Here is a 13,146-nt window from a genome sequence, read left to right as displayed (position 1 = left end):
AATAAGTGTGAATAAAATTTCATGCCAGTCCATAACAGGATATGATGGCACTGTTAGGACCTGGGGCATTTGGTTAATAAATCATAATTTATTCCTGCAAAGATGCAGTTCTGTGGCTGCTGCTGTCATATCAATGTATAGTAACTTATGAATAGGAACACTTTTATAGCTGGTTATAGAAAGGACTTTGAGCAGACTGTGATCTATGAGCTAAAAAATGAAAAAAAATACTTAGAGGTGTGAAATGAATAACAAGAACACTTCCTATTTCTCTAGTGTATCTTCCCAGTTATCTCATGTAATTTACTAACTTCATCCACAAAGATTTGCTACACCTCTTTGAGGTACTGCTGCTTCATGCAAGGGCAAACCAGGTCAGAGAGTTTAATTACCCCTTGAAGAATGAAAGCCATATACTTGGGAACATGATCTGAAAACAGCTGGCCATTTTCCTCTGCATCCACACATTGTTCCACATGGGGCCGTGTGCTTACAATGCCTGTATCACCTAGGGGCTTTTGGTGCGAGGGTCGGATTCTGATGGAGAGCTCCCCATAAAGACCAGTCAAGCTCTTTCACTGTCAGAAGGTCAATCCCACTGAGCAGACTACGACCATGCTTTACCGCACTACTTGCTGCCGAAGTGGGGTTCTCCAGCCTTGCGCTATTGTTGGATTTCTCAGCTGCCATGTAGATTATCACTTGCCATCTCTGGCAAGATCCCAGTCCTTTTGTGTAGTCTGAGGAGGAAAGAGGGCAGGAGAGAGATACAGTTCTGGTCTGTGGTGACTCTGACCTTCTCGCTTTGGGTGTCCCAGAACCTTAGTTCTACTGTACTAGGACAGAAGATGAACTGTCTGTTTCAGAAATTAAATTAAATTGATTGATGTAATTAAACAGGAAATATAGCTCAGAAATGATGCAAAACAGTATTTATTGCTGTGGTTGTTTAAATACAGTGTTTTCGTTCCCTCTGCTAGTCAGTCCTGGCCAAGCAGCAGAACCATTTCAAGATTGAGCTCAGGCAGCTGGAGGATGACATGCTGCTCAGTCTGTCAGCTGCCCAGGGCATTTTCTTAGACGGCAGTGAACTTGTAGAGAAACTCAAATCAACAAGGTCAACTGCAGCAGAAATACAGCACAAGGTAATAACAATTGAACTATTTTTAACAGCTTAAAGTCGCCTGTAAAATGTGTATTATCAAATTTTTTTTTGGTAAAAGTTTTCTATAAGCTAGGAATACTCAAATTCCTGTCTGTCCAGCAAGGGCTGTCCACCCACATATTCACAGTTTCATATCTATGGTATGTAGTTGTCACATATTCTTTTTTTTCATTTTGACTTAGGTGCTTGAGTTAGCACTCCTAAGAGAAGTAAGTATCAGCATGCAATATGAACAGATGTATTCATATATGATTGCCATGTTTTCACAGGTGAATAAGCATATTGCTGCAGAGAACAGTCATTCCCTAAAGTCTGTCTAAGATAAGAAGCTTGCTTACCTTAAATATTTGCTACTGTCTGAAATAAAGTCCATTTTCTAGAGTACGTCCATATTCTTTTTTGTGCAGATAGGAATGTTTTGGTAATTGTGTGGGAAATCATGGCACATTAAAAAATGAACGAAACAACTGTCATCCTATAGGTAGCTGAAACCAAAGAAAATGAAGCTCAGATTAAAGTGACAAGAGGGCATTACAGACCGACAGCCATAAGAGCATCCATTCTTTACTTCATTAATAATAGTCTGGACAGCATCAACCCCATTTACCAGTTTTCACTGAACGTAAAAATTTATCTTGATGATGTGGTTTCAAAGTGCAAGGGACAGAATTCTGCCTCCAGCAGTGATGCCCAATATATTAGTTATTACTTCTACCAGATGTTTACATTTGCAGGGCTGTGTGTCTGAGAAGGGAGGACACGGTGTGATCTCCTGCTGGTCCAAAACACGGTACATTCCCATGGGTCTCTTTGTCATCAGTCTCCGTTCTGATGGTGTTTTCTGACTGTGCTTGCAAGGTTTACCTTCCCTGTGTTAAACCATCCCACAGGGTCAGGTATGAAGAGTTTTGAGGGATTATGTATAAACAATCCACTGTGATAAATCTATCAATCTAATGCTATGAGGAAAGGAATATCACCCACTGCAAAATTACCAGCTTGCTTAAGTGAGAGGTTCTGCCTGCTGAGTTAAATAAGGAAGCAGAAGAGTATTACCGTTTGCAGCCCTCACTCCTGGTTTGCTGAAAGTTTCCTCAAAAGCCTCTTGGCAGAAGTGCCTTGCATTTTAGACTGCTTAGGCCAGCTCTTCTTGGAAGCCTACAGTCAGAAACCGATTATCTTGCAAGTAGAAAAGCAAAAAAGCAGAATTCAAATAAATAAAAAAACCCAATTGTACTTATTTTCAGGCCTTCAATGCAGTCTTCCACAAAGCAGCAATAAAGCAGGCTGAAAAATCAGGGGACATTCAGGGTCATATCTCTAACCTGACAGCAGCTGTCACATATTCAACCTTTATTTTCACAAGCCAAGGACTTTTTTGAAAAGGATAAGCTCATTTTCTTGGCCCAAATAGCTTTTCAGGTGAGGAAAAAATTTCAGATTGGTGATGCTGATATTTACTGGATTTGCTGTTTCTTCACTAGAAGGTGATGCCTCTGCCCAGACAAGTTATCTTGTTACCTTGTAGCTGTGCAGATTCTCACACAGTGTGACTGCTGCTTCAGTATCAATCATAACTGCAGAATTTCCAAAGATACTTTTATGTAATTATTTTCATTTAAAATGCTGCAATAACTTCATGAAGCTACGCTGAGGATAAATAGCATGACTTAGCCACTTGTGGTTGGATAATTAGGGTTGAAATTGATGTGGTATGTAAAGTAAGAATTCAGTAAATAATACATATCCATATCACATTCAGGCTGTTATTCTTCCTTTTAATTTTAGTATCTGTATGCCCTGGAAGAAATGAGTGCTCAGTTCTACTGGGTGGCAGATTTTCCCCTGACAAGCTTGCTTTAAAAGAGGGTGTATCGTTGAGCTGGACAGTAACACAGGTAGGAATTAAACTAGAAACCAACAATTTGGGAAGAAGGTGAAAAAATATAAATTGAGAAATCTGATTTGAGGGTGGATAGGAAAAAAGAAATCACTCTATACAGTGTATAAATGGGAGTAAAAAGCAGACAGAAACGTCTGGAAGAGAAAGGAGAAAAAAGAGAGGAAAGAAAACTGGTGATGATTACTCTGCATCATCGTGCAGATGGATTTATTCATATCACCTAGGTTTCTAGTCCTGTTGCTTAACTTTTGTCTTTTTTGTAGCAGTGGTACTGGGAGGGATCATGAAGAATGGAAATCTGTAAGGCATCCAAAAAATAAGCTCAATTACAAATTAGACAGAAACCAGAGTAAAGGGCACAATAAACTTCTGATTTATTAACTATATTTTTAGATGGAAAGAGGGAGGGCTTTTAATAGAAGAATAAAGACGTGTTTATATCAGAATGAGAGAGAATATATGGTATCCCGGCAAAGGTGTCTCTTTTTCCCACTACATGTGGTTAAAGTGATAAAAGAACTAGAAAAACCCCTCGTAGAAGCTGAGTTTTTCTTCAGTATACGTACAGCTCATGTGCCAGAACTGATTCAGTGTAAAACAACCTCCCCAAAAGCCCAAACAAAAACCAACAACGAAAACCACTCAGGCTTTGCAAATTTCCCAAAGCTTTGTGACAGCTTGCAGTCTGAAGAGGGCTTAGAATGGTGATGGAAACAGCTGTGCACTATTTGTTCTTCTCTCTGTCTTCTGAGACATAGGAAGGATAGGTAGAGATAATTAAGTGCAATCCAGAAATCTGTGCTTTTTTGGTAGTATTAGTATACAATAATTTGTGGCCAAGTTTATCTAAGGTTAACTTCAGTGTGCAAAACTTACATTTTTATGTTTGTTTATGTTCCCACAAGCTAAAGAAAAATAACTGCTGTTGTTGGTTAGCTCATCTTAAATTTGGGGTGAATTTGTCTTTCAGTACATAAGTATTATATATATCATATATATTAAATATATAATATATATGATATATATAAAAAGTATATATACAAATGCAGTTATATTTTCTGCAAAAAGTTTTGACTGACAGGTTGTGTTTGTTTTTTGTGCTATCTTTTTTAACAGGTAAACTTCAGCTCTGTGTGTGTGTTTAGGAATGGTTTTCAAAAAATTTGTCACATCCTTTAGTGACTAATACCTAAAAATATCATTTCATTCACAATAGATTTCAAATAAATAATTTAAAATATCATTAAAACAAGTTGTAAATTCTTATATCAGAGTTTCAAAAAATACAGCCGTAGGAATTCTTGTCGCTTTGAGCTCCCTACTCAGTAATACTTTGAGTGGTGAATACTTTAAGGCAGAAGTGGCTTTGAAGCAAGTCTGATGACCTTTTTCAATTTTGTATGCTGTCAGGATTCTTCTAAGAAGGAAAGAGATAGAACTCCTTGAATTGGATTTCCTTCTTCAATTCAGAGTTGAACACACTTACAGGAGTCCTGTTGACTTCTTAACTACTCAGTCATAGAGTGTCATTAGGGTAGGTTGGGAAAATTGCTTTTCAGTCCTAAATCTATTTTGATGTTATTTCTGGAGGCATGCTACAACTAGGCAATTTCAGATAAAGTCATACATTCAACTGTGATTTTTAGTAGAACTAGTGGTTCTTTCAAAGAGGAGTTGTTTTTGCTTTTTGAGTGTATTTTTCCTTAGATACCACATGCTGTGCTTTATGAGGAAATTCTGTTTTACCGTAATTTGTCCAGTCCCCTAAAAATACAGTTTTGATCTTCATACCACTCCTTACTATAGTAAATGTCCCATATTCCAGTCCAAATGTCCAATTTCCAGTTTGTCATATCTTGATGTTTAACAGTAAGCAGAGAGTATGGCAATACTGACCAAAGTAAACTCTTATCAATAATATTATTTTTATTTGTGTGTATATATGTGTAATTTAGTATTTTAAGGTAAGTCTTGAGTCCCTTGTAATGGGTTAAACTATGGGTTTTTTACATACACCCAAAAGCATCAGTCTTTGTCTTCCCGTTTCAGTCTTCACGCAGAAGGTACATCATCTGTATTTATCTTTGGCATGTGTCCAGGCTATGGAAATGATGGATGTGTTCCAGGGGTGAGATAAAGATGTTGAAAGATTCACCGAGAGGCAGAAGAAGCGGGTGAACTCAGAATGTCCAGAAAATGAAAAGCTCCCCCAGGAATGGACAAACAAAAGCTCTCTTCAGAAACTAATCATACTGAGGGCGCTCCGTCCGGACAGAATGACGTATGCTCTTGGGCATGAAATCTGAGGGTATGTCTTTCAGGGCAAGTGTGTGTGAGGGTGACTTGTATGTGTCAGTGCAGGGAAAACTCAGATCTTGAGGCAAGCAAATAACTTATAAAACTGGGTGATCAACCAGAATTTGAAATCAATGACTGTGGTCCCTCCCAGCCTGTTCTGCTGGTAAAGAGTTTATGAAGAGCTAGTGTGGTGAGACATGAGTCACAGCATATTTGGAGAGCTATGCTTGTGATTTCTTTTAGATTCTATATAGGTACCCTAAGGAGAGTGCTCATTAATAAATGGAATATAGTAAGCTATGTTGTTAATAGTTAAAAATGTATTTCTCGGTGTTAGTTCTCATTATGGTATTAGGGCTGGTAGCTGACCCCACGAGATGACAATTTTTCAGGTCTCTTTTCTTTAAAATTCTGTGATACCAAGAAAGAGTCAGTTGTGGGTACTTACAAATCTTCTCCCAGCTGTTTTACAGTTGTACTGTTTCAATCTTTTCATCCCAAGTGATGATCTCATAGATGTGATGAAATGACTACTAGACCATCACTGTCAGCCACTCAAGTCTGAGAATGGTGCAGGCTTGAAGCCTGTATCAGGGAATGTTTTTAGAGTTTAATGCATGGGGTTTTGTATGTGTAGGAACTTTGTGGAGGAAAATCTTGGCTCAAGATATAAGGAAAGCACAAGGATGGACTTTGCAAAATCCAATGAAGGAAGCAGTCCAGCCACTCCTGTGTTTTTCATTCTGTCTCCAGGAACAGACCCACTTGAAGATATTGAGACACTAGGTAAGCCTCTTATTTGCTTCTGGTGCAAAGATCACTCAACTGTCCCCCCATTAAAGAAAGAAAAATTGAGCTCAAAAGTGAAATGGAGCATGCAGGGCTAGAAATGTAGATAAATCAAGATACGGTTATACACTTGTGTGTATGTGCCCGAACACCCATACGTGTATGGGTGTATTTTTACTAAACAGAACAAAGGTTTCTGGAATCATCTGTCACTATGATGGGGTGTGCATTACTACGGGAAAGTTGGACATGGTTTATTTTCAGCAGAAGATTCAAGTTCTAAAGTTTCTTCCACCCCCACCATATTCGTGGTAAATGGGGTGGATGAAAATGTAAGGACATAAGCTACAGTATGAAGAAATTTTTAGACTGAGCATTCCTCTGCTTGGCATAATGCAGGTTTCCTTTGTACTGTTTTCTACCTTTTGACTAGATGAGGGCCAGAGGGCAATTTTCTCCATGCTCATGTAATCTTGTGCCCCCTGTGACTAAATAATGGTCATTATACAAACTATATTCAATTGTGTAGGGCTCTGTGGCTTTATACTTAGGATTACTATTCCCCACAGACAATAGTGAGAATACCAGGTTAATACAGCTGTGACCTCACTGTGCTCAATTTAAACTCAGGCCTCACAAGGTGAGAGGCTTGTGCATTTACCCACTGAACCAATCAGTTAAAAAACTGATGTGATATCTACCACATGTTGCTCCCTTTTTCATAAGGGAATTGCTCTGTACCCCCTGTAAGAGTTTCTAAAGCTCAGTAACAATGCCGAGCATCTATCAAAATGTCAAAAGGTTCATTATCTTAAAACCAAGGGAACAGATTTCTGCAGGCTTTTTCTAATACCAGCAATAAGGCCACTGTTGAGAGCTCGCAATTTTGCTTGTTGAAATTGTAAGGGTTTAGTGAAGTGCTTCAGAAGAAGTAATATGCATTGCACAAGTGATAGTGAAATTAATGGGGGCATTATCATTCTTTTTCCTTTCTGCTCTGCTAATTTTCCTATCTCCTCCCCCTCTGTCACTCACCCTTCCCCAATTATTTCTTCTACAGGCAAAAAGCTTGGGTTCATTGTAGACTCTGGAAGATTTTGCAGCATCTCTCTAGGACAAGGGCAGAGGATGGTTGCAGAGGAGGCACTTGAAAAGGCTGCCAGACATGGCCATTGGGTTCTTTTCCACGTGAGTGTCAAACAGCACCTCTAATGCGGACGATCTCCTCATTTGGAGGGATGTTCCCAGAACCCAAACAAAATATGTGGTAGATTACAGAAAAAGTTTTAAACCACTAATGATCTTGTTCCTTTTGGCTTTTGCTTTTGATTGTAACAGGATAAACATCATATTAATAGAGGAGAAACAGGAGAGATAAAACAGAAAGCCTCTGGTGGGTAGGTAGGACTGCCCTCAGGCATACACTTCCCCCGCGTAATTAAGAGCTCCTGTTCCCTTCAGTGGACCATAATGGAGACTGTAATGAAATGGGTCTGACTCCCCCTTGGGAAGCTGTATAATTAGCCCTGGAATGCTGTTCTTCCGAGATAGCAGCTGCAGCTTTGGCCAGCATTGTATGGACTGAGAACCCACTCTGCAGCTGACAAAAAGATCAGTGCAATCCCCTGGCGAGCTGCAGTTCCCAGCCCAGTAACAGAGTGGACAGGAGCACTGCAATTGTTAATGCTAATGAAAGAAGTTGCTTCCCTCCCACCATCTTATGCTAAATAGCCACTGGATATTTGTAACAACCCCTTTGCCCTGAAGCCAAACAAGAAATGCGTGATCCAGATCTTGATATTAAGGAGGTCATGGCGATGGGGTGATTCCCTCCTCTTCTGGTTTTAACCTCAGCAATGCCTGGCTGTCAACCAGGTTGCCTGCAACAAATGAAGAGGTAGGCTAGACTCAGTGCTGTCTGTCAGCTGAAATAAAGTCACCGTAGGATTAGTGAGGGGCCTTGGTGTGCTAGGTGCTGTGCAAACATGCACAAACTGACCCCTTCATCGACAGTGAATCTGGAAGAATTCTTTAACCAGTTTTCGCATGAGTAAGCTAGTCATGCTAGTCTGAAAATAACTCTGCTTTTCTGCTAGTGAGTATAGAAATGGTGTTGTGAAGGAAAGAGCAGAGTTGGTTTTCAGGGGAATTTAGGTGTTCTCAGCTGCTCTGGGGACAGGGTGAGAAAATGGGAGATGGCAGAGGCCCTAAATCAGCAGTGTTGTGTGTCTGAAGCCACAGGGATAAATGGGGAACATCTGAGAGGCTTCTGGTGTTACAGACCTGCTCGATTTTCCAGCATGGCTTCTGAGGGAGGAAGGAGGTGATGATTTTGCTGTGAAGATTTTTGCTAGTGAAGGATTGGGGAAAGTCCGAAAGGACACTACATAAAGATGTTGGACCAAATCCCAAATGGTACTAAGCTAGCTAGAGGTGTGGGATTTGGATGTACTCAGTGCTTCTCAAGCTTCAGTCTTCTGGGTTTTAGCCCCAAACCCCTACATTGTTTATGTTTTTAAAAAAATCCTACAGCAAAAAGATGGAGTATTTTACTACGCATTTTGTTGGAGGTTACGGGGTGCATAATTAGATATTTAAAAAAAAAAAAAAGGGATTCTGACTGACCTGGGAAATACTTTAAAAATTACTTTAGCTTCAGATCTAGCAAAAACAGTTGGCACAGTGGTTGGTAAACTGGCAGAAGAAAAACTGACTTGATATTTTTTGGTAATGGGTTTAACTCTTCTGTCACTCTTAATTAATTTCTCAAACTCACACATCTGATATATTGAATGGTTATTTTGTTACTATAGTAAGGTTTGAATCATTTCCACTTTACAGTGGATGGATGTAGCCTATATGAAAATGCAGATGCCACCAGGCTGCTATCATGTAATGTGATATGAAAGTCTCCCTCTCGTTCCATTCTCCTATTCCTTTTTCCACATGTCAAGAGACAATTTGGGAATATCCCCCGCAGCAGGTCTCACGATAAAGTGATGCAACAGCCAGAGCGTGACTGACACATCATATTCCTTGGCTGGTATACGGAGCTGTAATTTCTCTTGCGCTGTGCAGAGATGGAAGCCAATGCAATCAGCAGGTTCTGGCACAGCAGTGAAGAGCCAGAGGGAAGCTGCATGGCTGAGCTGCAATTTGAGTTGAAATGCTAGTCCTGTAACAAAAAAAAGTGGAGTGTGGGCTAACGGAGGGGTGAAAACAGCTGTAGCCCAGCCACATTTTTAAACCTTTCTCTTGATATTCCCATATTTCAGCAGTAGGTGCTTTGGAGGCAAATACTTTTCCATTATAACTCACTTCTCTGATCTATTGATGACTTTCCACTGTCTTCATATATTAAGAACCTTAAAAACTATTAGGTTCCAAAGTTGTATGAAACATATTTTTTAAGTAGCAGGAGAGCTGTAAGCATTTTTCTTTGTCTAGCACTTCTTCAGTCTTGCTCCTGGTATACATTGGGCATGTTTTGTCTTAGGTCCCAGTTCTACAGGGAATTTAAGTAGAGTCCAGGTGTCTGCTGAGTTATGCTTATTTTCACATGTAATAACACCCCTACCCCCAGATCACTTAGCCCTAAGTTTATAATATTTTCCTTAGTTTCAGAATCAAGGCCTGAAACTTTAAAGGCTAACGGTGAAACCTCTGCTATTTCAACACATATAAGAAATGGCAGTAGCTAAGAATCTTCGAGTTTATTCTTTGTGTTATCAATTTATTTAATAATAAAATGATACTTTGAATTAAGTAACTTAACTATTTTCCATTTTAAAGGCACAATACCAATGTCTTAAGGATAACAAATTTATTTGTTTTCTCACAATAGCCGTGTTGGCTGTTTTTCAACAGTGTATTCCTCTAGTAGCCAAGTAGCTAGGAACCTTGGAAAAACTCCTTGAGCAATACAGTGAAGAAAGTCATCCTGATTTCCATTACTTTTTTAGCGCTGAACCAGCCTCAACCCCAGAAAAGCATATCATTCCTCAAGGAATACTAGAAAACTCAATTAAAATTACCAGTGAACCTCCTATAGGGATGCTGACTGATTTACATGCCACTTTCTACAAGTAAAAGCAAGATGTACCTTTTTTATTATTATTATTATTTGATTTAATTACTCCTTCCCCTGTGGGGAGAAGTGGTAACATTGATGACCACTTTGTAGGAGATCAGAACTTTGGGATCTTTGTGCTTCCAAACTAACCTGACAGCTGCAGGGTGCCAGCCCTCTGTGCCCTGCGCTGCCTCCGTGTTTCTCATCAATGTTGGGCAGGAGGAAAGGTGTGACAATAATGCGTACATTTGTATTATTCGATATAGAGATGCGTAGGTATGCTTAGAGAGATAGAAAGAAGTGCATTTATCACACCAGCTTTACCCAGTGGTGCAGTCTTATGAAAAAAACTTTTCCATGCTCTGAAATCAGCGCTCTTTCATTCAGTGGTCCATTCTCCCACAGAGTGGATTTATGTACCCAGATGTTCAGGCAATGGCTCAGTGCCTTGTGTATGAATTCCTGTAGTCTGCATAAAGAAAGGAATTCATGAGCAAGGGTGACATGCTGTTTGTTGTTTTGTCTTTCACTCTTTCCCTGCATGATGTTCTGCAGGGCTGCTTGGTGGGTGGGCAGAAGTAGTAAGAGAAAGGTGATGTGAGAATGTGGAGGACAGGGGTGTCACTGGACGTGTGTAGCCTCCTTCCCTCCGGGTCCCTGGTTATCCCCGTCTGTTACCCTGAGGAACCTGTGGGCAGATCTTGAGGCTCGGTGCAAGTCAGCTTCCCTGCAGTGGTGAAAGCGCTGGAGCAGCAAGCTTATTTGTGTCAGCAAAGCAGACCATGATAAAGGCAACCATAACTGGACACTTAGCCTTCCAGCAATCTATTAACATGTGTTTATTTGAGCACAGGACACATGAAGGCAGAGCTTGGATGTGAAATGGTAAGGATTTCTTTTAAAGGGAACTCTGCTAAGCAATGCCTAGAAAAAAAAAAGCGGTGCGCTAAAAGAGCTGTGTCAAAGCTACCTTGGCTACAAATGGATTGATTTTGATAGTGTGAGGTGATTTGGAAAAATACTCCTGAGAAAGGAAGAATGGCTGTGGTTTTGTAGCTAAACAGCCAACAATAAATGCAGCATTTTTTTTTTCTTTTTTTTTTATAACTTATTATAATAATATTTTTAATGGAAAGCTGAAAAAGCTAGAAAAAGGTTTTAATAAAGGCAATTCATATGCATTGTTGTCCCACTTCAAGCTCTGTTCAGTTCAAGAAATACATATATATGTATGTATTTTAATTAGCTATTTTTTAAGCTTGAAACTTTAGAAAACTCTCTTTTCTCCCCCATTATTTTGAGCCAGGGATGTTTGCGGCTTACTAAAAATTCCAGTCCAGACACTGTATTTAATATGTTTCTAGTTAAGGTATTTTAATTTGAGCGGGGGCGGGAGGGGGAGAATTGTAATAAGAAAATCAAACTATGCCTAATCCAGGTGGAATATATTTCATGTTTTGTGCTTTTCTTCAGGATAGAAGCTTGTGTTGTATTTTTCATGGTTAAGCTCAGGATTCTCACTTAAGGAGGGGGCTTTGTCAGACATAAAATCCTTCACCTTTGCTCAGATTTTGCTATCCGTTGTTCAGTTCAGGATGACCTATTTTCTTTTGACAGCCAAGAGTTCATCTTTCTGAAGTTCCTTCCACACATCTATGTTTTTATGGGTATCAAAAGTAATTCTATGTCAATTACTTCTTAAACTAAAAGATAGGATATAGGAAAAATGTTAGAGAACTAAGAATGAATTTCTGCAAGTTTTCTAGGCAAATGACAAATAGTTTGTCTCAGTAATTTAAAAACCAGCTGAAGCTCTGTGCTGAATCTCATCTTGCTCAGATTCTCTACTAACACTATAAACACAGGAAGCAACAAAAAAATAAAATTATTAAAATTCAATTTCAAACATGGCTTTTTGGGAAACTGTAAAATTTGAAGGAATAGTATGCTTTTTAATAAATGTTATACTGACAAATTTCCTACTTGAGATAAAGTCTATGGATGATTTATGCTAAGAAATTGTAGCAGTTATCCGAGTAATATAGAGTTCTAGTTAAAGTCTCTATTTTTATCGGTTTCAGTAGCACAGCAGTTCTCCTTTCCTAAGGGACATTTGGAAATAAAAAGGTAACCACCAACAATTTTGCATCTGGGAATTACTGCAGAAAGTACTGCCTAGTAGACTCTGATCACTAAGAAACCTGTTTCTCACTCTCCTTCAAACTCCAGGCTTGCGAGTGAGTGCTCACTTTCAGCAGCTGAGACAGGCACAGCTATCGGTAACACTGCCGGCTGCTAACTCGATAAACGTATTCCTTTTTTCTTTGGCAGGATACCCTTGAACTGTGTACCAGAGAAGTGGAATTTAAAAGCATCCTTTTTTTCTCTTGTGCTATTTTCACAGTTGCATTGCTGGGAGATTGAAGTTTGGCCCTCAGGGCTGGAATGGAAGGTACCCGTTCAGTGCTAGAGATCTCGCCATCTGCATCACCGACCTCGGCAACAATTTAGAGACCCCTACAAAGGTAAGAAGTAGTGGTCAGGTAACCACACACCAAGGTCATTTTAACTCAATCAGCTGTATATACTGAATGAGGGGGGACACAATTCTTTCTCTGAAGCTGTTATTTAAGTAGCTGGCACGATAAGATGCTCTTGCTGAATATGAAAATAAACCAGATCAAAGGGGGGGGGGGGGGGGGGGCAAGGGTGTGGTGTGGTCTTTTTTCTGGCAGTGGATGCTTGAACTTTGTAATATAGGTCAAACCAGTTCCACATCACTAGCTAAGGGGGAAAAAAATGCCCTTCATTATGTTAACAAAAACAGTGGTTTACATGTGCATATATGCCAAATTCATTAGGCAGGTAATGAAGCATTTGCACAAATGTAATTACATACAGCAATTCTGACAGTTCATA

At 39.5% G+C, this 13,146-nt stretch overlaps 1 protein-coding gene across 1 annotated transcript in view; it reads left to right on the top strand.

The window, feature by feature from the left end:
- Nucleotides 1-13,146, top strand: part of DNAH11 (dynein axonemal heavy chain 11) — a 151,916-nt gene that overhangs the window by 129,524 nt on the left and 9,246 nt on the right. The window contains 10 exon segments of the mRNA XM_049798917.1: nt 981-1,145; nt 1,647-1,787; nt 2,413-2,541; nt 2,543-2,586; nt 4,479-4,602; nt 5,168-5,361; nt 6,004-6,152; nt 7,216-7,343; nt 10,023-10,240; nt 12,632-12,752. Of these exon segments, the coding sequence (XP_049654874.1) occupies nt 981-1,145; nt 1,647-1,787; nt 2,413-2,541; nt 2,543-2,586; nt 4,479-4,602; nt 5,168-5,361; nt 6,004-6,152; nt 7,216-7,343; nt 10,023-10,240; nt 12,632-12,752 (1,413 nt within the window).

The sequence above is a fragment of the Accipiter gentilis genome, chromosome 4, assembly GCF_929443795.1.
Source record: "Accipiter gentilis chromosome 4, bAccGen1.1, whole genome shotgun sequence".
NCBI classification, from domain to species: domain Eukaryota; kingdom Metazoa; phylum Chordata; class Aves; order Accipitriformes; family Accipitridae; genus Astur; species Astur gentilis.
Note: the sequence above shows the minus strand (reverse complement) of the source record. Positions and strands in the feature narration are given on the sequence as shown.